Below are 25081 nucleotides of genomic sequence, written 5' to 3'. Positions count from 1 at the left end.
AAGTTCAGAGCCCATAAGCCACCGCCCCCCCCACCACACACACTCACTCACACACACACAAACACTCAATCCCAGTCAGCTGTTTCCTTCATTCATTGCCATCAGCAGATAGACAAGGACCCCCAGACATCTGATGAAAGCCTCCCAGAGAAAAGACAAGAGATCAGAACAAATTTAAATAAACACCAATTTGGAGGCAACCAACTTGCAGAAAAAAAAAGCTTAAAAAAAACACAAATTATCATGCATTCCTCAGAAAGAGAAGAGAAGTTTCTGTGCTCATGAAAAAAAAAAAAAAAAAGAAAGCTATTTTAGCAGGAATATTCATAGGACAAAAGAAGAGCTCTGGGGAATTAAAAATAAGACCGCATAAACAAAATCTCCATAGAAGACTGGGAAAATTAAGTCAAGGTATTACTCAGACATTAGAGCAGCAAAAATATATATATTTTTAATGGGGTAAAAACTAAGAAAAATAGAGAACCAGTCAGTCTGAGAAACTGAATACTAAATAACAGGAATTTCTACAACAGAAAAAATGGAGGGCAGAAGTCATTATAATTCAAGAACGTTCCATGAAACTGAAGAGCATGCATATCCAGATGGAAAAAATAGACCAAATGAAGTTTAAACTACCCTCTCCCCAACTGAAAGAGGATAGTTTACATGCTTCGAGAGAGAAAAGAACAGGTCACATATAAACACAAAATGTAGGGAATCATATTGGCTTTAAGCTTCTGAGCAGCTCTATTAGATAAGGACTGTGGAGCTGTGCCTTTTAAATTCTGAAGGAAGTTATTTCTATGATGTGTGTGTGTTCGTCGTTCAGTCTTGTCTGACTTGGCAACCACACAGACAGCAGCCTGCCAGGCTCCTCCATCCATGGAATGCTCCAGGCAAGAATACTGGGGTGGGTGGCCATTTCCTTTCCCAGGGGTCGTCACTGACACAAGGATCAGACCGGGGTCTCCTGCATTGCAGGCCGATTCTTTACCTTCTGGGCCACCAGGGGGCCCCCCGGAGAGAATGCACTTCACCAAAAGGAAAGAATTATTCTTCCTCCAAGAAGAGGACGGAATAGGGCCCAGGAAGCAAAAGACGAAGCATAGGAGAGAGGTCGGGGGAGCCCCTGAAAGAAGGGAGAGAAAGTTCTAGAATAAAACCTGCCCACACATGTAGAGGAACCAGCCCACTGGCGTGGTGTGCCTTGAGAGACAGAAATGCCCAGGACAGTCATCACCAAGAACCCTGATGCCAATATCCTATCCTTTTGACCTCAGGCCAGTAAGCCTGGCCACAGTTTCTATCTGTATTTGGTTTGGCTTAGCCACGTGCAGCTGATGTTCCTGCTCTTTCTGTTCGTGCAGCTGATGTTCCTGCTCTTTCTGTTCTCCATGGTTTGGATCTCCTAAGGGCACTCCACTCCTGAGAGCTGGAGTGGAACCAGACTGTGACCCAGAGACGTTCAGCTTATCTTCTCTCAGGAAAAACAGTGGCATTGTTGCCCTTTCCGAACACAAACAGGTTTGTTTGCTGTTATTTTTTCTTCAAAAATAAACAGCATATTGTTTAGGGATAGATATCCTAGTAAAAGGGCTTCCCAGGTGGTGTTATCAGTAGAGAAGCCACCCACAAATGCAGGAGATATAAGAGATGCGGGTTCAAACCCTGGGTTGGGAAGATATCCTAGAGGAGGGCTTGGCAACCCACTCCAGTATTCTTGCCTGGAGAATAACATGGGCTACAGCCCATTGGACCACACAGATTTGGACACGACTAAAGCGACTGAGCATGCATGCACGAAAGTGAAAGTGAAGTCGCTCAGTCGTGTCCGACTCTTTGCGACCCCATGGACTGTAGCCTGCCAGGCTCTTCCATCCATGGGATTTTCCAGGCAAGAATACTGGAGCATCCTGGTAAAATCTTAAAACGATGCAGAATAGAAAAATTTACTTTCCAGGGTATGAGCTGTGTTCACCAAGGTAGATTCCAGTGTCACCTTGGCAATTCCTGGATCTTTAACTATCATTTGTGGCTTTCATACAAAATGTTTCATTGACGGAACTTTCCAGAACGCTCGGTGAAAGGCAGAGGAGCAGTGACTGCCCAAGCTGCGCATAGCAACGCGCTTCTTCCCGCTCCCCAACACCGGCATCTGCCCGCACACCGGCTGTAGAAAATGGTGAAAGAAACCACTTACTATGCTGTTTTGGAGGTCAAACCCAATGCCACCCAAGAAGAACTGAAAAAGGCTTACAGGAAACTGGCCTTGAAGTACCACCCTGTTAAGAATCCAAATGAAGGCGAGAGGTTTAAACGGATTTCTCAAGCTTACAAAGTGCTCTCTGATGCAAAGAAAAGGGAATTATATGACAAAGGAGGAGAACAGGCAATTAAAGATGGTGGAACAGGTGGTGGTTTTGGCTCCCCCATGGACATCTTTGATATGTTTTTTGGAGGAGGAGGCAGGATGCAGAGAGGAGAGGTAAAAACATTTTGCATCATCTTATAGTAACCTTAGAAGATTTACATAATGGTGCAACAAGAAAAGTAGCCTTGCAAAAGAATGTGGTTTGTGACAAATGTGAAGGCCGAGGTGGTAAGAAAAGGAGCGGTAGAATGCTGTCCCAATTGTCAAGGTACTGGAATGCAAGTAAGAATTCATCAGATAGGACCTAGAATGGTTGAACAAATTCAGTCTGTCTGCATGGAGTGCGGGGGCCATGGGGAGCAGATCAGTCCTAAAGATAGATGTAAAAGCTGCAACGGAAGGAAGATAGTTCGAGAAGAGAAAATACTAGAAGTTCATACTGACAAAGGCATGAAAGATGGCCAGAAGATAACATTCCATGGTGAAGGAGACCAAGAACCAGGACTGGAGTCAGGAGATATTATCATTGTTTTAGATAAGAAGGACCATGCTGTTTTTACTGCAGGAGGAGAAGACCTTTCATTGTGTATGGACAAACAGCTGGTTGAGGCATTGTGTGGCTTCCAGAGGCCAATATCTACTCTTGACAACCGAACCATAGTCATCACTTCTCATCCAGGTCTGATTGTCAAGCATGGAGACATCAAGTGTATGCTAAATGAAGGCGTGCCAATTTATCGTAGGCCACATGAAAAGGGCCGCCTAATGATTGAATTTAAGGTAAACTTCCCTGAGAATGGCTTTTTCTCTCCTGATAAACTCTCTTTGCTGGGAAAACTTCTGCCTGAGAGGAAGGAAGTAGAAGAGACTGATGAAATGGACCAGGTAGAATTAGTGGACTTTGATTCAAGTCAGGAAAGATGGCGCTGTTACAATGGAGAAGCGTATGAGGGTGATGACCATCATCCTCAGGGTGGTGTTCAGTGTCAGACCTCTTAGTAGGGCCTGTGAATAACACTCACTGCTGGGGTTTTATTTGCAGTAGTGATTGAGTGTGAAGGACTATAATCATAATATGCTCACTACTTGCTTTTGTTTTAATATTCAGCTATAGTAGTGTTTAAAAGTTAAATGAAGAATAAACTCGAATATAAAAGCTCTGACTTTGCCCTGTACGTATGATGACTTCAGTGTGCAAGATAAGTTTAATACTTGTAAAAACAACTTAAAAAAATTTCCCCTAGCATTTGTCAGGCCATACTTTGTAATTGATTTCAGCTATGTACATGGAATAGCTTAGACTGAAATGCCAGGTATATGTATTGACTTCAGTGTATGACCCTTGATTATTAAGCTATGAAATTAAAACTGTATTTAACTGGCAGTCAGACAAAGAACTTAATTTGTAGAGAGTGTTGGTCTGTATAGTTGTATTAAGTGGGATTCATTGTAATGCTTTTGCATTTATTCTGTTGCCTCAACTGTTACTTGAAGATGGCCTGCTATATGATTTAATTTAGCCTGTGGTAGCAGTGATAGAAAGGATACCTTTCTAAAGAAGGGGTGTCTCATAACATGCTGCTTCTTGAGGGCTTGCACTTGTAGAATTGCATTCCCTTCTGCTGTGCCATCTTTTATGAATATACGTAGCTATTGGTCCTGGTTACTTTTTCCACCACCACCCCCTTCTCTCTGGACCACAGTAAGCCTTAGAGTAGAGACTTCTGGAGCAGGAAAACTCAGAGGTTACAGTGATGAGAACTTTACATGGAGAAGTGATTTGCATATATGATAGAGGAAGGTGTTTTTGTAGGTATGTTACAGGCTTACTTTAAACCATTTAACTTATGCTCCAGAGTAACTGTAACTTGATGTTGGTAGTATAGCAAATTATGATGAATAGCTTTAATTGTATCTAAAGTCATATGTTCACAAGCTTAAATCTGGTGCCAGAGTTTAAGCAATTCTTGAAATGTATGAATGTCTCTTTAAAATACTGATTACAAAGCAAAAAAAAAAAAAAAAAGTTTCACTGAAAGTCTTGGGAAATTCTAGTTCAAGGAAACCCCCAAGTACAGCATGCAGAGATTCACATTAGTATTGAGATCTTTATCTCATACTCTCCAAAATTTGTCAGCCGGCTTCGTGTAACCCAGACCCAGTCCTGTGGTTCTCCCCACGTGCCTTCAGATATCTGAGCCCTGGGTGCTGGGCTTTAGAACTCGTCACTCCGGCACCAGGGTTTATATATTTGAGCGATGCTCTTCCCCGTGGCTCAGTGGGTAAAGTCTGCCTGCCATGAAGGAGACATGGGTTCAGTCCCTGAGTTGAGAAGATCCTTTGGAGAAGCAAACAGCAACCCACTCCAGTATTCTTGCCTGAAAAATCCCATGGACAGAGGAAGCATGGGGTTGCATGGAGTCAGACACCACTGAAGCAACTAAACCCACCCAGAGGCATGTTTGGAGAAATTCATTTTTTTTTTTTTTTTAGAAATTCATTTTTATCTGTAGACCAACTTGGGGTCTGAGAGCTTCAGAAAGCAACTTCCAAACCCTCCCTCCACCCTTTTATCTTCATGAGACTCTGGTTTTTCCACTTGCAGAACCACAGCATCTAACGTAGAGTACAGCAGAAGGTACTCATTGTAGTTGGAGATCTTTAAGGCTGGGAGCTGAGGTTTTTTCTGTAGGTGAAGAATACAGAAACCTACTGATTGAATACTACTGAGTTCTCTTGGCCTCAGGGCACATAAAGTTATTATTGAAAGATCCAGGGGAAAAAAAAAACAAAAGAAAACTAGAAATAAGCCTGGGAAATAAGCAAGATAAGACCCTCTGCCCTCAGGAGGTTACAGGATTAAGGCTTGCTTTAAGTGATTTAAGAGGGTGTGGAAGGAAACAAGGCTTTGCTCTGGATTGAATGCAGTAAGGAAGCAGGGATAATTCTACCGCTGGATGTCTTCATAAATCTTGTCTATGAGGCAAGAGGGTTGAAACCAAAGGTGTAATTGGTAAAGAGGTAGCCAGTTCTGGCCAGAATGAGGGAATGCTCGGTTACCTAAAGGTTTGGGCAATATTCATGCTCCCTCGTGTGTGTTCAGACATGATTATGGATCCTGTTTTCATCTTGATCTGTCCTGATCACCAGTGGTGGGGCCTGATGGTGTTCTAGAAATTATGTTCAACAGAACACCAGGCCTACCTGTGAACGCCAGGCCAATTCTGGATATCAGGGGCTGCTTTTCTCTTTCTCATCGGCCCTGCATATCTTCCCTCTCTGCCCTTCCTTGCCTTGTTTTGTGGACGTCTGGTCCTTCATGGAATCTAGAACATATTGTCAAAGCTGGCAATTTCTATAGTCTTAACCCAAAAAGGACAGAGGGCTTTATCTCAAGTGCACCCATCTGTCCCGGCTCCTAGCTCTTCTGCTTATTGAATCTCCTCTAATATCAATATCCTAGTTGATAGTTTGCCACAGAGTAACCTAGATTACAAGGCAGAACATTTAGTAGTAAGATCATCCACCAGCCTTTAAGGCCTTCATTTAAATTCTAGCTTTAATATCGAGTTGGCCAAAAAGTTTGTTCAGAAACATCTTATGGAAAAACCCAAATGAACTTTTTGGCTAACCCAAAACCTATTTGCTTTGGCAAGTTGTTTAAAGCACTCAAGTTTCAGTTTCCTCCTCTAGAAAAACAGCTTAGTAAACTTCCCTTTCCAGATTGGCTTACACAATTAGAACCAGTGTTTAGAAGGCAGCTAAGGAAAATCTGATGGCCATTTCAACGAACAGCGGTTAATAGAAATGGTTAATAGAAATGGTTAATAGAAAAAATAGAAATGGGTGTGAAAGTCGCTGGCACGTTCCTCTTGTTTTTAAACTCCTCGTCTTGCCCCCACACCATTTATACTCCATTGGTTTGCCTTGTTGGAAGATATGGTTAGCATCATACATTCTGAGCAAAACTTAACATTTGTTGATATTAATAATATAGAAGTATGTGAAAGTGAAAGTTGCTCAGTCGTGTCAGACTCTTTGAGACCCCATGGACTTAAATAGTCCAGGGAATTCTCCAGGCCAGAATATTGGAGTAGGTAGCATTTCCCTTCTCCAGGAGATCTTCCCAACCCAGGGACTGAACCCAGGTCTCCGGCATATTGCAGGCAGATTCTTTACTAGCTGAGCTGCAAGGGAAGCCCAAGAATACTGGAGTAGGTAGCCTATCCCTTTTCCAGTAGATCTTCCCCACCCAGGAATTGGGCTGGGGTCTTCTGCATTGCAGGCAGATTCCTTACCAACTGAGCTAAATTGTGGGGAAAAGTAAGGTCACTTGAAAGAAACATTTGACTTGGAGTCCAGTGGTTTATATTTGAATCCTGGCTCCATAACTGGGGAGTTTACATCCTGCAGCTACTTACCTGGCCATTTGAGCTGTCCATACCTCAACTGTGAAACAAGTGTGAAGGGGGGAAGTTAGGGGACAGTGTTTTGAAGATCACATTGGATAATTTTGTTTTCTGTAAGGTATTTTAAATATTGTAAAGCTTTCTACAAACATAAAGTTCCATTATCACTGGGTCTTTATGCATAGTTTTATGTGCTTAGTTTATTTCTTTAGCTTATTTTCAGCTATGAAAGAGGAAAACCAGAGGAGAATTCAAATTCTCTCCAAGGTGTTTGCGCTCACATCTTGGGACAAAATTCAGTGAAGCTTCTCTAAATCAGTCACATTATGTTCCTGGGCTACCAACCAAGAATCTAGCCAAATAATGATGACCAACATCAAATCCTGCTGTACCAAAAAACTGACCTATGATGGGCTAAGCAGGAAGAGAAGGACAGGACTGCAAACATAATTTGTCTATCGGTGCGTGTGTGCTAAGCCACTTCAGTCGTGTCCAACTCTTTGTGACCCTGTGGACTGTAGCCTGCCAGGCTCCTCAGTCCACGGGATTCTCCAGGCAAGAATACTGGAGTGGGTTGCCATGCTCACCTCCAGGGGATCTTCCCCACCCAGGGTCTGAACCTGCGCCTCTTGTGTCTGCTGAATTGGCAGGTGGGCTCTTTGCTACTAGCGCCACCTGGGAAGCCCAATTCCCCTGTGAATGAGCCGTAAAGTATAATATTACCCAAGACAAAGTGTTCCCCACCCCAACTCCCCAAAGAGAAGTCAGTTCTAGTCATTTGTTGAGAAGAAAACAAAGGAACGATGGACGTTTACTGACACCATTTTCACTGTCTCAGGGGAGCATGCTAACTCTTTTTGAATGTGTACCGTGTGTCAGGCCAGAAGGGGAGCCCTGAAGTTTAATTATTATAAACTTCATATTACAAGTAGGAAGGGATGGGAGTTCAGAAAGATCATGCAACTCATTCCCAATCACACATCTAGTGAATGGCAGAGTGGAAACTGGAGATAGATCTGTTTGAAGTGAATACAGTGGATGTCTTTGGACTTACTGGGGTAACTTACTGAGGGAACAATGTGCCAGCTCAATGGCTCTTCTATTATCTACATTGCAGACTAAAATTAATGTGCCTAAAAGAAAGAGGAAAGACATTACAGAAGATAAAGGAACATCTGGAAGTCCTTTTAAGGCATCTTGCCCCCTGTCTGATGGGTGGACCCTTCTACGGCAGCGAGTCTCAGACGCAGTGGCAGGGAAGGTTGTAAGGTTTTTCCACACATAGAGCGAAGTGAGTGACTCTAGCATCCAACTGCTCCAACCCAGCTGAATCTCCTTACTGAGCCCAGAGAGCCCATCCCTAGCTCCTCTTCTACGAAACCCATCACACATGACCTGGGTCCTCCCCAACCCTGTTCAGCTGCTTCCCCAAGGGTGCTTGCTCTCTTGGGACTGATTTCTCCACCCGCCATGGTCCCTCCAGGCCTAGCTTCTCTGAGTTTCTTCCAGAACCTGCTGGTGACATATAAATCTCCCAAAGCAGTGGTCTGTTTCCCTAGCTTCCTCTTCAAGCTAACCAGAGCATTCACAAATGTGAAAAACTTAGTAATATGGCAGCCTAGATGTCTTAGCCTTTGTAGAATTTAGTAATTGTCATTTATAAGGAAGATACTCATATTCTCATTATTTTTCAATGAAAAAAGGATTAAAAATTGCAAGTACTTTGTTGATTTTTAAAATCAAGTAATATGGAAATGTATTCTTCTCATAAAAAAACATTTTTAATATAATAATCCTCTCTTTTCTTTTCAGAGCTGTATCTGGTTTGTTTTGTCCTTAAGTATAAAGATACTTTGCTCTTGTGTGTTATTAAAAAATAAATGAAGGGGCTTCCCTGTGGTCCAGTGGTTAAGAATCTACCTGTCAACGTACAGGACAATGGGCCAGGAAGATCCCACATACTAGGGACAGCTAAGCCCAAGGAACACAACCACGGAGCCCGCGTTCCTCAGCAAGAAAAGCCACTGTAATGAGAGGCCCATGTGCAGCAAAGACCCAGCACAGCCAAAAATCAATCAATTAATTAACAAAAAAAAGACGCCCTTCACCACCTCCTGTAAGTAGTACCTCCAACACAGGCACCTTAATGCGTGTGCTCAAGCTGTGTTTCAGAGCTCAGAGTCACCTCTTACCCAGGTCAAGTCCACAGACACCGCTGAGCCCTCTGCTGGGCCTGCTCACGTATCTGACGGGTGACCTTTCGAGATCAGAGGGCCGAAAACCTCCCCCTCAGAACGTACTAGTGCCACCTTTTCAGGCCGTGTGTCCCACGGGGAAGCACGCTCACGTGCACCTGTGCAGAACAGCGGTTACGTCACCATCTCCTTACCTCCGCTCACCTTTCCCATGCCTCCGACCACTCTGCTTCTCTAACTCATAGATCTCCCAGCTTTGGGGAGACAGATGTGAGACTTGTCCTCCTCTTTGTGTAAGAATCTTTTCTTTGCCACAAACCCTGGCATCTCCGCCTTTGGCTTGCTGCCCGTTGGACAAATAAACCTGATTCGGTAACATAGGAAATTGAGAAAGAGCGGGCTATCTGTAGACTAGACTAACCTGGAGGTGATTCCTATCAGGCGGAATAGATAACAGTCTCAAGGGGCTGATGAGTAATCTGTGTAGCCCATCTACTCAGTAATTCAAGCAAGGTCTTAACTGCTAAGGTGTACTGGGTCAAGAAGCAGCATCCTCTATGTGTTGTGCAACATTTCACCTGAGCTGACTAGTGAAAACCAAATGCATTTGGAATGGACATGACATATATGCAGATGAAGCATTTGATGAGCTCTTATGCAACCCTGACTTATGTAAACGAACACAAATAAAGGAAGAATGTGTGGATTATAAAAGGAAGGGAAACATAATGCAGTTAGCCTCTCCAGGAGCTAGGTTTGAAAATGAAGATCCTTTTTTCACTGACCTATCTGGTTTTTATTAGTTCTCCAGCTTGGACAATAGATAGGTACTATTACATAGGCATTGAAGAAACTACTTGGAACTATGCTCCTACTGGTAAAAACATGCTCAATGGAAGGCCTTTTTCAGAAGATCAGTAAGTAACACCTTCGCATTGAAAAATTTGCTATCAAACGCAAATGTTGGTCATTGTTATTCACTGATGAAACGTTGCTGAAGAAGTTTCCATGGGAGACTCTTCAAGGGCACATTTTGCTATTAGAACTGCTTCCTTCGAGTTTTTTAGTATAAGCATAACATGGAAGCCAGCTATTAACATAAATCAGAAACTGCTCCTTCCTGGGATTACTGCCACTCTTGCCTTCACGATACATACTTCAGGGATCATCTCTAAGCCTGTATTTATCATCGATTTTGCATAAGTGGTTGTTGTTGTGGCTGTTCAGTTGCGTCTGACTCTTTGTGACCCCGTAGACAGCAGCACACCAGGCCTCTCTGTCCGTCATCACCTCCCGAAGCTGGCCCAAGTTCATGTCCATTGCATTGGTGATGCCATCCAACTGTCTCATCCTCTGACGCCCTCTTCTCCGTTCTCCTTCAGTCTTTCCAGCATCAGGGATGAGTATGAATGGTACTCAAGAGCTAAAACAATGCTTTTCCTTCTGGTATGGAGTCTGTGGCAGAGATTGTAAAAATTGCAGCTCTCTTCTTGATTTTTCTGTTCAGGTGATTGGGACAAAGAAATCTAAAGGTTATATGTGGGGTTCTGATTCACTATGTTTGTCCACCAAAATGCCCCCAATTCTACCAACAAATCCCTGAATCATTGAAATGTATAAAGAATCTTAAATTGTAAGCATTGATCTAATGTTTGAGAGCTAAAGTAGCCCTGAAGTAGGGTTAGAAACCTTCCATACATGGTTCAGTACAAAGAATTGCTAAGTCATTTGAACCGAAATGCCATGCATATGACTTGATACCTTTGCATTTCATCTCTTCACCAGACTTTCCAGTCTTATCCTTGCCTATTGTATTGTTTCTGATTCATTCTAGATTTTCACCAGTGTCTGGGTTTTCTCTGTGAAATTAGACTGGAAAGATTCTTACTTCTAGTTTCAGTTGATTTGATGTTGGTTTCTTTTCAGTCAAAATTTGTTAACGTTCTTGCTTGTTTGTTTGTTTACAGAGAGTTTCAATCCAAAACATATCTCCAACCAAGCCAAGATAGGATAGGATCTGTCTATAAAAAGGCTTTGTATTTTGGGTACACGGATGATACATTTCAAACCACCATTGAAAAACCATCCTGGTTGGGATTTTTAGGTCCAATCATAAAAGCAGAGACTGGAGACCTCATTCATGTACATGTGAAAAATAATGCTTCCAGAATGTATAGTTTCCATCCTCATGGACTCAGCTACACTAAAGATAACGAAGGTAAGTGAGTTCCTTCTCCTTAGGTTCCTGAGTGTTTGTTAATGAAGAGTACAAACCCAAAACCTCAGGAAAAGCAAGGCAATCATGAGCTAAAGGAGTAGGTTGGGTGAATATAGACTTTTACTTTATATGTCTCTAATTTTTGTATCCCAGATTGTTCTTCAATTTCTCATTTGAAATGAATGAATGACAATCCCCCTCCCCCATTCAACTTCTGGGAAAGAAAACACACTTTTCTCTCATGTAAATAAATAAATACATAAGTTTGGAGGGTAGGAGACACTCAGGAGCTAAGTGTTATGTTGGCAGAAATATTGTCCTGCCATTTCATATCCATGTCCTGTCATCTCATTTTCTAGTGAATGAGGGTTCAGTTCAGTTCAGTTCAGTCGCTCAGTCGTGTCTGACTCTTTGCGACCCCATGAATCGCAGCACGCCAGGCCTCCCTGTCCATCACCAACTCCCGGAGTTTACTCAAACTCATGCCCATAGAGTCGGTGATGCCATCCAGCCATCTCATCCTCTGTCATCCCCTCCTCCTCCTGCCCCCAATCCCTCCCGAAAGAGGGTTACCCTCTTAGAAAACATCAGTGTCAGGTAAAGTCACTATTTTCCAGACAGTTGTCTTCTCTCCTAAACGTCCACACTCACAACCGCTTGATGGTGCTGGGAAAAGGAAGGGAAGAGAATACTAGCACAAAATAGGGCTTTGTGTTCTACATGGAGCAGGTTGGCCTCAAAAGATGATTAAGGATGAGAGGCTGGTCATGCTTCAAAGTCTCCCACTGAATGAGGAGATGATATTCATAGTTATTAGATTCCAGCCTCAAATGGTGGCGATCTGAGGCAAAATTCTAGGATAAGAAGAAAGCAGAAGAGGGCAAGGCCCCAGATTCAGAACAAAGGTAGATCAGAGCAATGTCAGCCATGCTGAAGGCCACTTCCTGACATCAGCGGGCAGCTTGTAGGTAACATAGATGCTCTTTTTTCTTTTTTAAAAACTTTATTTTGTGTTGGGGCGTAGCCAGTTAACGTGTTGTGATAGTTTTAGGTGAACAGCGAAAGGACTCAGCCATACGTGTACATGATTCCATCCTCCCCTAAACTCCCCTCCCATCCAGGCTGCCACATAATATTGAGCAGAGGCCCCTGTGCTGCTCAGGACGTCCTTGTCGGTGACCCATTTTGAGCACAGTGGTGTGTACAGTAGCACGGATGCCCTGATGCCCTCTGGAAGATGTAGTGCAGGTAAAGCCCTGTCGCGGGGCTTCCCCGGCGGCTCAGTGGTGAGGAATCTGCCTGCCAAGCAGGAGACCTTGATGCCCGGGGTTGGATCCCTGGGTCAGGTAGATCCCCTGGAGGAGGAAATGGCAACCCACTCCAGTATTCTTGCCTGAAAAATCCCATGGACAGAGGAGCCTGGCGGGCTGCAGTCCGTGGGGTGGCAAAGGGTTGGACTCGGCTGAGTCCAAGCTACAACAGTAGCGTGGATGCTCCTGATGCCCTCATTCCCAAATCTGATTTGCAATGACGATGATACAGAGCTCAAGTCAGGAACTCTCTGTATCCAAGACCTACGCAGATGGTAGGTGCACAATGAATATTTGTGGCATCTATCGATAAAGGTGATGATAGTCCATTAATACGCTGCCTGACTCATTCCAATTTAAGTCTGGAAGCTGGCCAAGCTGGGCATCCAGGTAGAAACCAACTAAGAGGAGTCTAGGGAGACAGGAGGCAGGAGATAGGAAGGGGGGAACACACACTTTCTAAAAGTACAGATTAACATACTTTCATGGCTTAATGCAGAAAGCATGAGTCACATTAAGAAAAATGTTGTCCATTGATTACTTTGACCACAGCGCAAGTTCCGTTTTCCAGGTGCTCTCTATCCAGACAACACTACGGGCCTGCAAAAGGAAGATGACCGTCTACAGCCAGGGGCAGAATACACTTACGTGTGGTTTGTAGAAGAAAACCAGGGGCCGGGCCCCAGTGACAGTAATTGCGTGACACGGATGTACCACTCCCATGTGGACACCCTAAGAGATGTGTCTTCGGGCCTTATCGGACCCATTCTGACTTGTAAAAGAGGTAACATTTAAAAAATCTCACTGTAGCAAATAGAGCCAACTAGGATCTGTGGGGTCTCCCTCAGTCTCCTAGTGGAATTTTGCTAACAAACTCTCTTCCTGTCTTGACCTCGATTCTCCAGTCAGAAAAGTAACGTTGCCATTTGGCTTCTGAGCACCAGATGGCGATCTTGAGTCTAAAGTCTCCATTCAAGTCCAATGGGGCAGGTTGGAAACTAGACGATAGTCAAACCCAGTAATCTTCATCCGGGTCACCCTCGCACAAAATTCTGCCACCTTTGTCCTATAGAGAAGAGGGTGGGAGGAAATAGGGAGAAGAGAAACTGCCTGTTCCTTGCATTCTTAGCTCCTTAGGGTTCTGTCTATGGAGGTGAAAGGTTTTCCTTTCATATTTTGAATATCAGAATCAGAATCACTAGTTTATTTCATAGCAAAAATAATTTTCTCAAAGAGTAAGTTTTGTCGTTCTTTTCGTTTTAGGAACCCTGGATGGAGATATGGAAAAATATATCAATGAGTATTTCATTCTGGTGTTTTCTATAACTGATGAAAACCGTAGCTGGTATATCGATGACAACATTCTAATGTACACTGAAGCTGGTCAAGTTGATGCTAATGATCCCGACTTCGAGGAGAGCAACATCATGCGCTGTAAGATTATGAAGAAATTTCTCATTCCTTATATCCTATAGTTCTAACTTCTATGACTTTATTTTGTGGTTTCCTTTCCTTTCAGTTTGCTTCGATGAGTTTCTGTTTCCCAGTTCTTCATTCTGGGTCTGGCGGGCTATGTTTCACGGGGTTGCAAAGAGTCAGACACTGAACACGCCGTTTTTGCTGTGTAAGAAAGTGGAAGTGAAAGTCGCTCAGTCGTGTCAGACTCTTTCCGACCCCATGGACTATACAGTCCATGGAATTCTCCAGGCCAGAACACTGGAGTGGGTAGCCTTTCCCTTCTCCAGGGAATCTTCCCAACCCAGGGATCAAACCCAAGTCTCCTCCATTGTGGGCGGTTTCTTCACCCGCTGAGCCAAAAGGGAAGCCCAAGAATACTGGAGTGGGTAGCCTATCCCTTCTCCAGCGGATCTTCCCCACCCAGGCATCCAGCCGGGGTCTCTCACATTGCAGGCGGATTCCTTGCCATCTGAGCTATCAGGGAAGCTCAGTGTTGCTATGAAGGCATCGAGAAAATCCTGCCGGTTTCCAAAGTGTCGTAGCAAGTGGAGTTAGATAGATGCATTGTTTTCCTAACATCTGACATTGATAAAGACGGATGGTGACAACAGAGAGCTGTAATTTTTGGAATGTTCGTTGGGCTATGTCAGACCTGAGCCGCGGCCTGTGGGGCCTTATGTTGTGGTGCCCGGGACTCAGTAGCCGTGGCCTCAGCGTTTGGTTGCTTCACGGCCTGTGGGGTCTTAGTTTCGGACCAGGGACCAAACCCGTGTCGCCTACCTTGCAAGCTGGATCCTTAACCACTGGCCCGCCAGGGAAGTCCCCACATATGTGACTTTAGGGTAATAAAATATTACGGAAGAACAAAGACAAAACTGAGCAGCTCTTTCATGGGAATGTGTTTTGACGTAGAACTTTTCAGAAAAGGTGCTCTTGTCATCGCAGTTACCCTCAGCTCTGTTTCCTTCTTCCACAGACTTCGCTTCTTTCTATTCTTCTCCCCTTTTCACTGTTTCCTATCGTGCAGCCTAGCTTTCTTCCTCTTGCCCTTAAGTGCGTGTTGCCCTCAGCTTTAATCAGAGGTAATGTTTATAGCCTCCTTTTGGGGGGAAACGAACGAAATCCTGTTGCAGATTATGCATGAGAACAAGGCTGGCACTGCCGGAGTGATGTGATAAGGAAACGTATAGGCTATACACCATGTGGCCTTGATGTGACATGCTTGCTCGACGGGTTAATTTACATCTGCTTTCAGCGATAAATGGATACTTGTACGGAAATCTACCTGGTCTCACCATGTGTGCAGAGGACAGGGTCAAGTGGCATTTAATCAGTATGGGTAGCCTGTTGGACATACACCCCATCTACTTCCACGGACAGACTCTGATATCTCAGACTCACAGAAGAGACACCATTATCGTCTTCCCCGCCTCCATGCGTGATGCCTTCATGGTGGCCAAGGGTGTTGGAGAGTGGCTGCTGGACTGTCGGATACATGGTAGGATTTATTCCTTTTACATAATACAGGGTCAGGGGACTCTCAGTGTTATGACCCATAACAGACTCCTCATCTTGCAAATGGGGAAAGATGTCACCATTAGGCAGGTGACAGGATTGCCTTTCGGAAAGTCAGTAACACGGTCAAAACCAGAACTCAGGTCTCTGACACTTTCAACTTTATGGTAATAAACCCTTTTAGTCATACAGGGATTATTTTTGTTGCTGTTTTTACCAAAAAAAAAAGTATGTGTTTATTAGCCAGTGAGCCTTACAAGAGCCTTGAGTGTCTGACAGAGCACATGTAGTTACTCTTCTTTTTTAAATTGAGAAGACAAGTTCCAAGAGGTTGAAACACTAACCCCAAACCTCGTGAGAGTCAGAAATTATACAGGCCCAAGTGTTGTGCAAATTCTGAACCAGTACCCAGTAATGGCTTCCTGGTTTATTTCCCTCTTCAGTCACCCTTCATGTTTAATGATAGAAAGGCCCCTTGTGAAATTACTGATCTTCTCTATTCTTAAATCTGACTAAACTATCCTTGCAATCATGTAAATGTTTTGTATGATTTTTCAGTCAGAAAACACAGTTGTTACTTGAACTGAAGAATTTAACTTTTCTCCGTTTTTTAGAAAAAATGGGATTTACTTCTCTGATCAAAACCTTTCTTATTTCTAAGTCCCATACTTTGGTCAGCATCACACTTCAATTAACTGTTTAAATGACTAAAGCACACGTACTTATTGGGATTTCCTGCATGCTGTGTCCCTCCCTCTGAGGGCTGTGAGAAAAAGGAGACCCACACACGGCTATTGTAACTCAAGGACAGAATCTAATATTAATGCAAGAGTTCTCACTTAGAAAGGAACATTGTCTTAAAATATGTTTTAAAGGTTAAAATGTACACCAGACCCACTCCTCCTCTTGACCTCATTTATAGATGTTGCCCATCTATAAGGGCAGATCTTCAAGACCTTAAGACAGGTCTCGCCTCTTCAACTCTGCAGGAAAGATAGGGTCAACCCTGGACACAACCAAAAACGCTTGGCTAGTGGACGACATAGACTTCCCTGTGTTTCTCTCCCCATGGTGTAGTTTGGGGTGGTTTTTTTTTTTTTTGTCTGTTTGTTTGTTTTTGGTTTCTTGGTTTGTTTGATTTGTTTTGTTTTTAGCAATTGTAAGAATGCATGAATAGACTTGCTGGAAAGAAAGGAAGAAAGCAAAGAGGAAGGAGTGGAGGGAGGGGAGAATTTGGTGAAGGCAGCAGGCAGAAAGAGTGAAAGTCTAATGTGGTATATGAGAACCACATCTTAGGAGCTCCAGAGAGTTGAGAATTAAATAAACCAGGTGATAAACGTGTGGTCGCTTCAAATTTGGCCACAGGAAAGTGCTTACACCACCAAAATTAGCGCGCACACACATACACAAATCAGATTTAGCATTCATCTTTGGAGGAATAGTTTAAGACTGTGCCATTAGTCCAGCCCTATCCCACCACCATCCCAGTTCCCTCTCCAGTGAATAATCCCTGTAAGCCATTTGTGTTTACACCAATGTGTATTTGTGAATCCTCGCAAAGCTGTTTACTATGCACTTTCATACAACATACATGAAAACTTAGAAATAAAAATGCACAGGTACTGTTTTAAATAAGTAGATCACGCCCCATATAATAGGTTTTATTTAACTATTACCTTTTAAAAAAGTAGCTTATTATTTGTATACAATAGGTTTTTCTATCTTCTGCTGCTTGCTTTCTTCACTCATCCATATGTCGAAATCTTCTCCATGACATTCCCTACACTTCTAAGCTACTCTTTTATTTTTTAAGTTTTATTTTTCAAATTTTTATCATATAGTTGCTTTACAGTGCTGTGTGACTTCTACTTACAGCTAAGTGATTTAGCTACACATGTACAGAGACATATATCCCCTCTTTTTGGATTCCTTGCCCATTGAGTTCACCCAGGGCACTGAGGAGCGTTCCCTATGCTCTACAGGAGGTTCTCTTTAGTTATCTATTTTACGCATCGTATCAATAGTGTATATATGTAACCCCAATCTTCCAATACCACCCCCTCCCCTCCTTCCACTTGGTAAGGAGGATACCACTTGGTATCCATATGTGTGTCTAGCCTGCTTTTCTAAATAGCTGTACCGTTTTCTGTGTTTGTTTGAGACGTAGCCTGATTTATTTAACCATTCAGCTATTGATAGACATCTCAATTGCTTTCACTTTCTCGGTTCACTGTGTGTGTTTGTGTGTGTTAGTCGCATCCGACTCTCTGCGACCCCATGGACTGCAGCCCGCTAAGTCCCTCTGTCCATGGAATTCTCCAGGCGAGAATCTCTTCCGTGACATTCCCCAAATAAAGCTACTCCTTTATTTTTTGTTTTATTTTTACGATTTTTAAAGCATAGTTTATTCACAATGTTATTAGTTTTTTCTGTACAGCAAAGTGATTCAGCTATACATATATGTAAATCCCCCTTTTTTTGGATTTCCTTCCCATTTAAGTCACTAACAGTGTTATAGCTAGCCACTGTTTATTTGTATCTTTTTATGTCTGTGCAAATTTTTGTCTTGCCTAACCGAAAGAAGCGAAAGTTTTTAATGGAAGCGTTCTTAATTTTAACAAAGGCTGCCTAATCACCTTCCGAGAAGTCTGTATGAATTTACACTCCCACCACTGATGCTCTCATGGAAACGTACCTGCCTTGATTTTCTTCCTGCCTGCCAACTAGTTAATCTAGTAATTAATGGTAACACCTTCAGAACCATAAGGGAAGATACTTTTGATTAAACAGACTCAAATTCCTCTCAGTAGGCAGGTACCACATTCCTCAGGAGTTGGTCCAGCGCTGGTTATTAATCTCCACTGATATACACTCCTCAACATTCACTTTGGCATCCTGAGTCTTATACTTGCTTCATACATTTCAGGATTTTAACAGATTCCGTAAATAAAATACCTCAAATTTCTCAAAAGAAAGGGAAGTTGCAATGTTGTTCGCTACAATTTTAAAATATATATATACGGACTAAGAAAAATGTTTTAATGTTTTCATAACATTCTCTACTTGGATTTACTATTTTTCAGAGACTATGCAGGCTTTCTTTATTGTAAGGGATTGCCAAAAGTCTTCAGCAGATGTTACAGGGACACAAGTTGTTCATTATTACATTGCTGCTAGAGAAATTTTCTGGGACTATGCACCATCTGGCATAGATTTCTTCAGTGGAAATAGTTTAACAGAAGCTGGAAGGTAATGATTCAGTGATTAAAATATTTATGGTTAAATAAAGATAATTGGACTTTTTCATAACCTAGCTATTTCTACAAGGGCTTAGGCATTTTATAATAAAAAGATACTGATAAAATAATTATAACAATAATTGGGAAATATTCAGCTGAAGGATCATTGCTATACAACGTTTTTCTCTAAATGCCTTAGAAGCCACTGCAAAGAAAAACATACTTCTCATCTTTTTCTTAGCATTAAATTTTAAAATGGATTTGTTTATAATTGTGAGATATTTAAAAACATAGTGAATTATGTTGTCACTAGGAATTTTACAAAAATTCAAAAATATTCCTCATGTGTAACTTGTACTTTCCTGCTAAGATCTGAGGGTATAGTCAATTATTTCTTGTGTCATCCTTAAATCATATTATATATATATATGTATATTTATTTACTCAATATATATATTGACTATATATATATTTACTCAATATATATGTATATTTACTCAATACCATATATATGTTTATATGTTTACTCAATATATATATATTTACTCAATATATATATATTTACTCAATATATATATTTATATATATATTTACTCAATAACACCTAAGAATATATTACCAATTATTTCTTTGATAACCAAAAACTAAGACTAAAATACATTACTGTGGTATCAGCATTTGGAAGTGCACAAAAAGTTTTTCTATAGTCTTACTGCTAAATATATTTACCAACTTGAAGATTACAGGAGTTGTAATTCTTTTAGTCTATTGAATGAAAGTTTTATGTCAGAAAATATCAAGTTCTATAACCACCAGAAAGTAATATTCCCCATAGTATTTATTTTTTAAATTTACTCATAGAAAATTTAAGAAAACTGAGAATGTTCTATCAAATGAATATTTTCTTTTTTTACTTTAAAGCTCATCAACAAATTATTCAATCTGTGTAATGGAAATTTTGTGTTAATTATGAGAAGCTTATCAGGGCTTAGAACAAAAATTAGATTCAACTCTCATTTTATATTGACTAAAATAAGTATGAATTAATAGATTCTTTCAGCTCACATGATTCTCCTGGTTATGAAATTTGGTGCTGTCTCAGCATTGCAAGCCATTATTTCCTCCTAGGAAACACTTATCCTCATTTTATGTTATTACAATAGAATTAAAAAGTTAAGAATGACATCTCTCATCTCAGTACTCTAGCATCTCAACACAGTTGTTTTAAAGGCAATGTTTATTACTACCTGCCTTAAAAAAAATCAGACTTAATGTTTTTAAAATTTTATTCCAAAAGAAAAATGTATAGATAAACTAATAGATAGTCTACAGACAGAGACTTGTATACATGTACAGACAAAAGACTAAAAATGTTGATAGTGATTATATAGAGACAGTGGAATTATGAAGATCTTAAATTTTTTGTTATATATATTTTTTTATTTTCCAAATTCTCTACAATGAGCATGCATTATTTTTGTAAATACATCACTATGGTTCAGCCTCTGTCATGTCTGACTCTTTGCAATACATGGGCTGCAGTGCACCAGGCTCCTCAGTCCTTCACTGTCTCCCAAGAGTTTGCTCAAATTAAGGTCCATTGAGCCGGTGATGCCATCCAACCATCTCATCCTCTGTCGTCCCCTTCTCTTCCTGCCTTCAATCTTTCCCAGCATCAGGGTCATTTCCAATGAGTCATCTCTTCACATCAGATGGCCCAGTGGAGCTTCATGATCAATCCTTCCAATGAATATTCAGGGTTGATTTCCTTTAGGACTGAAAGGTTTGATCTCCTTCCAGTCCAAAAGTGAAAGTGAAAGTCACTCAGTCATGTCTGACTCTTTGCGACCCCATGGACTGTAGTCCATGGAATTCTCCAGGCCAGAATACTGGAGTGGGTAGCCTTTCCCTTCTCCAAGGGATCTTCCCAACCCAGGGATCAAACCCAGGTCTCCCACATTGCAGGCAGATTCTTTACCAGTTGAGCTGCAAAGCTCTAAAAAGTCTTTCAAGCACCTTGATTCGAAAGCATCAATTCTTTTGTTCTCAGCCTTCTTTAGTCCAACTCTCACATCCATATACGACTACTGGAAAAACCATAGCTTTGACTAGATGGACCTTTGTCAACAAAGCAATGTCTCTGCTTTTTAATGTGCTGTCTAGGTGTGTCATAGCTTTCTTTCCAAGGAGCAAGCATCTTTTAATTTCATGGCTGCAGTCGCCATCCATAGTGATCTGGGAGCCCAAGAAAAGAAAATCTGTCACTGCTTCCATTTTCCCCCCTTCTATTTGCCGTGAAGTGATGCCATTATCTTAGTTTTTGAATGTTGAGTTTTAAGCCAGCTTTTTCACTCTCCTCTTTCACCCTCATCAAGGGGCTCTTTAGTTCCTCTTCACTAAAATCTTCACAAAAAGGATTTTGAGCATAACCTTGCTAGCATGTGGAATGAGTGCAATTGTATGGTAGTTTGAACATCCTTTGGCATTGTCCTTTTTTGAGATTGGAACAAAAACACCTTTGCCTGTCTTGTAGCCACTGCTGAGTTTTCCGCAAATAGGTTACAAGTACTTAAAACAGATGCATGCAGGTTCTTGCTTTCTTTTCACGTGGTCATTGTCAATTTTAAAGTTCTCTGTTTTACTTTCTCTGCACAGTGAATCCCGCTTCTATTTTGAACAAGGCCCAAGCAGAATCGGAGGAACTTACAAAAAACTAGTTTACTTTGAATACACAGATGCTTCCTTCCAAACCCAGAAGGCAAAAGCAACACACCTTGGATTCCTTGGTAAAATTATTTCATAGCTTGTGGGATTATAAGCACAATTTATACATATTCTGTGCCATCAAAAGAGTATTCACCAACTCACAGTTTTGGGGATTCTCTGGTGGTTCAAATGGTAAAGAGCCTGCCTGCAATGCAGGAGACCAGTATCAATCCCTGGGTTGGTAAGATCCCCTGGAGAAGGAAATGGCAACCTACTCCCATATTCTTGCCTGGAGAGTCCCATGGACAGAGGAGTCTGGCGGGATTCACCCAAGTTGAAACTACACTTTTTTTTGTCCCTGCAAATCTGTGTGTGTTTCTAAGCTCCTGCATCACCTAGATTTTTCATTGGACATATTTCTGGTTCATGGCATCATCCCTTTAATTTGTTCCTAGAGGAACCTCACCCAAGTAACACAACGTGAAAATGACATTTGTGAACACCAAGGACAACTGCTACCTCTGTTGGTTTCCAGGCCCTGTCATCAAGGCAGAAGTGGGGCAGATCATCCAGGTCACTTTCTACAACAACGCTTCCGAGCCGCTCAGCATTCACCCCCATGGATTGCTTTACAACAAGAACAATGAGGGCTCCTTCTACAGAACGCCGGGAGGAGGCAAGTACCACAGCCCAACACAGGCACAAGCAAGGCAGACAGCAATACAGTGTCCGCAAGAAAATCAGACTCCTCCTAAAATCCTTGGGCAGCCTACTTTCCACATCATCACAGATCTGTGTACTTACGGTGGCAGAGGGTGTCCTTTGGCCCTATCCAGCTGTCACCCAAAGTACGACAGTGTGAGCAGGACAGAGTCTGTGATCTCAGAGATCTCCCAGGCTAGACTAGGGTACTTTGGATCCTAGGTCCTATTTCACAAATGTTTCTTTCTTACTAGGTACCCCATCACCCTCCTCGTATGTAAATCCTGGGGCAACATTCGTTTATACATGGGAAGTTCCAATAGGTGTGGGACCCACTTCCACAGACCCCAACTGTCTGACCTGGTCATACTTCTCCTCGGTGAATTTTAAAAGAGGCATCAACAGCGGCCTCATAGGGCCTCTTCTCGTGTGCAGAAACGGAAGTCTTGGAGAGGACGGCCAACAGGTTAAGTGATGGGACCTCTGTCCGGGGTGCCGTGGTGAGAGGCTGCCTGAAGCAGGTCTTCAGGGGAAAGGCAGTGTGCAGAGGGCACCTCCAGCTTTGGTGTGCCCGTGTCTCTCGGTTTTCCTCTTTCCTCAGCTTCAGGCCTGCGTCTTCTCGTGCCAGTGAATATCCACCCTGGCGTGTTTCAGACGCCTTTAATTCTGCTGGACTGTTCTTTTACTTCTTTAAGATTTTTTTTTGATGTGGACCACTTTTAAAGTCTTTATTGAATTTGTTGCAGTATGGCTTCTGGTTTTTTATGTTTTGGGGTTTTGGCCACGAGGCATGTGGGATCTGAGCTCCCCTACCAAAGGTCCAAACCACATCTCCTGTGTCGGAAGGCAAAGTACCAACCCCTGGACCACCAGGGAAGTCCGCACTTGACTGATTTACCTCCTCATCTCCCTCTAGGCAGCCACGGCCTGTCCCACCCCTCTCTGAGCCATCTCTTTTTCCTCTGTCCTGTGTCTTAGAGAAGGACGCCAGCAAGCCCAGGACTTCGATCAACAACTCCTTGTTTCTCACCTCCAGCGTTGGTCACTGGCTCTCTGATCCCACTGCCTCATTTGTGGCAGCATCATCTCTTTCTGAATTCCTGTAGCCTCCTAACGCCTATCCCCGCTTCCATTCTGCTTCAGCATAGCTCCACATTCCTCCCTTTCTAATCAGATTGTAGCACTCTCGACCCTAAAACTCACCCTACGGTCTGTTGGCTCAGAATGCAGCATATCAGACCCCATGGATCCTTCCAGATCCATGCTCCGCCCGCCCCCCACCCTGCACACTGCTTTCTGGTCTTACTGCAAAGCGAGCCTGTTAGTCCTGAGTAAGGATGGCTGGTTCACGTCTCTTTGATTTTGCCCTTCTTCTCTCTGTCTGGAACAGACTTTCCTCACGGTTTTACCTGCTAAAAGGGGAGAGTTTTTAATAAAAACTCAGACTGAGGGCCCCTTCATTTTCTTCAAACAATATTCCCCGACTAAAGTTCGTTCAAGCTCCTGCAGGTTACCGTGACTCCTTCTGTCGGTTTGTGCTGTCACTTCAGCTGTGTCTGGCTCTTTGCGACCCCAAGAGCCCGCCAGGCTCCTCCGTCCATGGGATTTTTCAGGCGAGAATACTGGCGCGGGTTGCCATTTCCTTCTCCAGGGGACTTTCCTGACCACGGGATTGAACCCGTGTCTCCTGCACAGGCAGATTCTTTATCACTGAGCCACCTGGGAAGCCTCTTAGAGCACTTCCCCAGGCACTTATTTTACTGGCCTGTCTCTCCCACTAGACTCCAGGTGCCTTGAAGCCATAGATAGGGTTTTATTAAATTTTTGGTAACAAATCCAGTCCTTCTGTGGCATGTAGTAGGTGCTCAGTAAATGCTTAATGAGTGAATTTCCCTTGTTCTTCACTCACAGGTGAAGTAATATCCAGGTTCTTTTCTAATTCATGTGTTGGAAAGCCTTGAAAGGGCTTCCCAGCTGGCTCAGTTGGTATAGACTCCTCCTGCAATAAAGGAGACTCAGGTTCGATCCCTGGGCCAGGAAGATCCCCTGGAGAAGGAAAGAGCAACCCGCTCCAGCATTTCTGCCTGGGAAATCCCACGGACAGAGCAGCCTGCTGGGCAACAGTCTGTGGGGTCACAGAAGAGTCAGACACATTTTAGCAATGAAAGAACAACAAGAAAGCCTTATAAATCCCCAGTGTAAATATATAAAATTGAATGTATATTTTATTTTAAAATATGACTTGTATTTATAGTCACCTATATAATGAAAATCATATAGCTTCAAAATTTTATAGTACATATAATTTTTCTACATTATCCAAAAATATAAATATATACATATATTTCTTCATAAACCCTAAAATATAGACTTTCTAGAATTGAAAACATTTTATTTAACTTCCTTTTTACAAAGCTTCCAAGAGAAGCCACTATAAACATCTGTGATTATAGTGTTTAGTTTTATGGAGTTAAGATATAGGGGGTCCCTAGAGTAAGAGCTTTACATGAAGACAGTGGTAGAGATTTCTCCTAACTTCTTAGTTCTGTGATAAATCTATTCACTGGGATTCATACATTTGTATAAAAAGTCCATAAGTGGGGAAGTTAATTGATCAGTTTTTCCAGGAACATACAAATCCCATTGCATGGGAAATCCTATACGAGGGCCGACCATTTGACTAGACTTTGAATATGTACTACGCATATTTTGTGTCTGTTTATTTTTTCTATTCTCATCCACAGAAAGGAATAGACAAAGAATTTTACCTACTTCCCACAATATTTGATGAAAATAAAAGTTATCTCTTACATAAAAATATCAGGATATTTACCACAGACCCTGAAAATGTGGATACAGAGGATCCAAACTTCCAAGACGCTAACAAGATGCATTGTAAGAGAACACTTAACTTAAAAGATAAATGTATTAAGCAGTTTAATTTCACTAGGCCTAAAG

At 42.2% G+C, this 25081-nt stretch overlaps 1 protein-coding gene and 1 pseudogene across 1 annotated transcript in view; both read left to right on the top strand.

Annotated features, from left to right (window-relative positions):
* The first annotated feature begins 2179 nt into the window (after positions 1 to 2179).
* On the top strand, positions 2180 to 3370 carry LOC122676132 (annotated as a pseudogene).
* Positions 3371 to 9735: 6365 nt separating this feature from the next.
* The window catches only part of LOC122676131 (ceruloplasmin-like), a 39162-nt gene continuing 23816 nt past the window's right edge, over positions 9736 to 25081 (top strand). The window contains exons 1-10 of the mRNA XM_043875471.1: positions 9736 to 9892; positions 10943 to 11193; positions 13075 to 13287; positions 13767 to 13937; positions 15217 to 15459; positions 18560 to 18725; positions 21371 to 21501; positions 21957 to 22097; positions 22378 to 22589; positions 24868 to 25018. Of these exons, the coding sequence (XP_043731406.1) occupies positions 9738 to 9892; positions 10943 to 11193; positions 13075 to 13287; positions 13767 to 13937; positions 15217 to 15459; positions 18560 to 18725; positions 21371 to 21501; positions 21957 to 22097; positions 22378 to 22589; positions 24868 to 25018 (1834 nt within the window). The 5' untranslated portion in view covers positions 9736 to 9737. The remainder of the gene's footprint in view (positions 9893 to 10942; positions 11194 to 13074; positions 13288 to 13766; positions 13938 to 15216; positions 15460 to 18559; positions 18726 to 21370; positions 21502 to 21956; positions 22098 to 22377; positions 22590 to 24867; positions 25019 to 25081) is intronic.

The sequence above is a fragment of the Cervus elaphus genome, chromosome 19 (genome assembly GCF_910594005.1).
Source record: "Cervus elaphus chromosome 19, mCerEla1.1, whole genome shotgun sequence".
Lineage (NCBI taxonomy): Eukaryota > Metazoa > Chordata > Mammalia > Artiodactyla > Cervidae > Cervus > Cervus elaphus.
The sequence above is the reverse complement of the archived record's forward strand: the minus strand, read 5'-3'. Positions and strand labels throughout refer to the sequence as shown.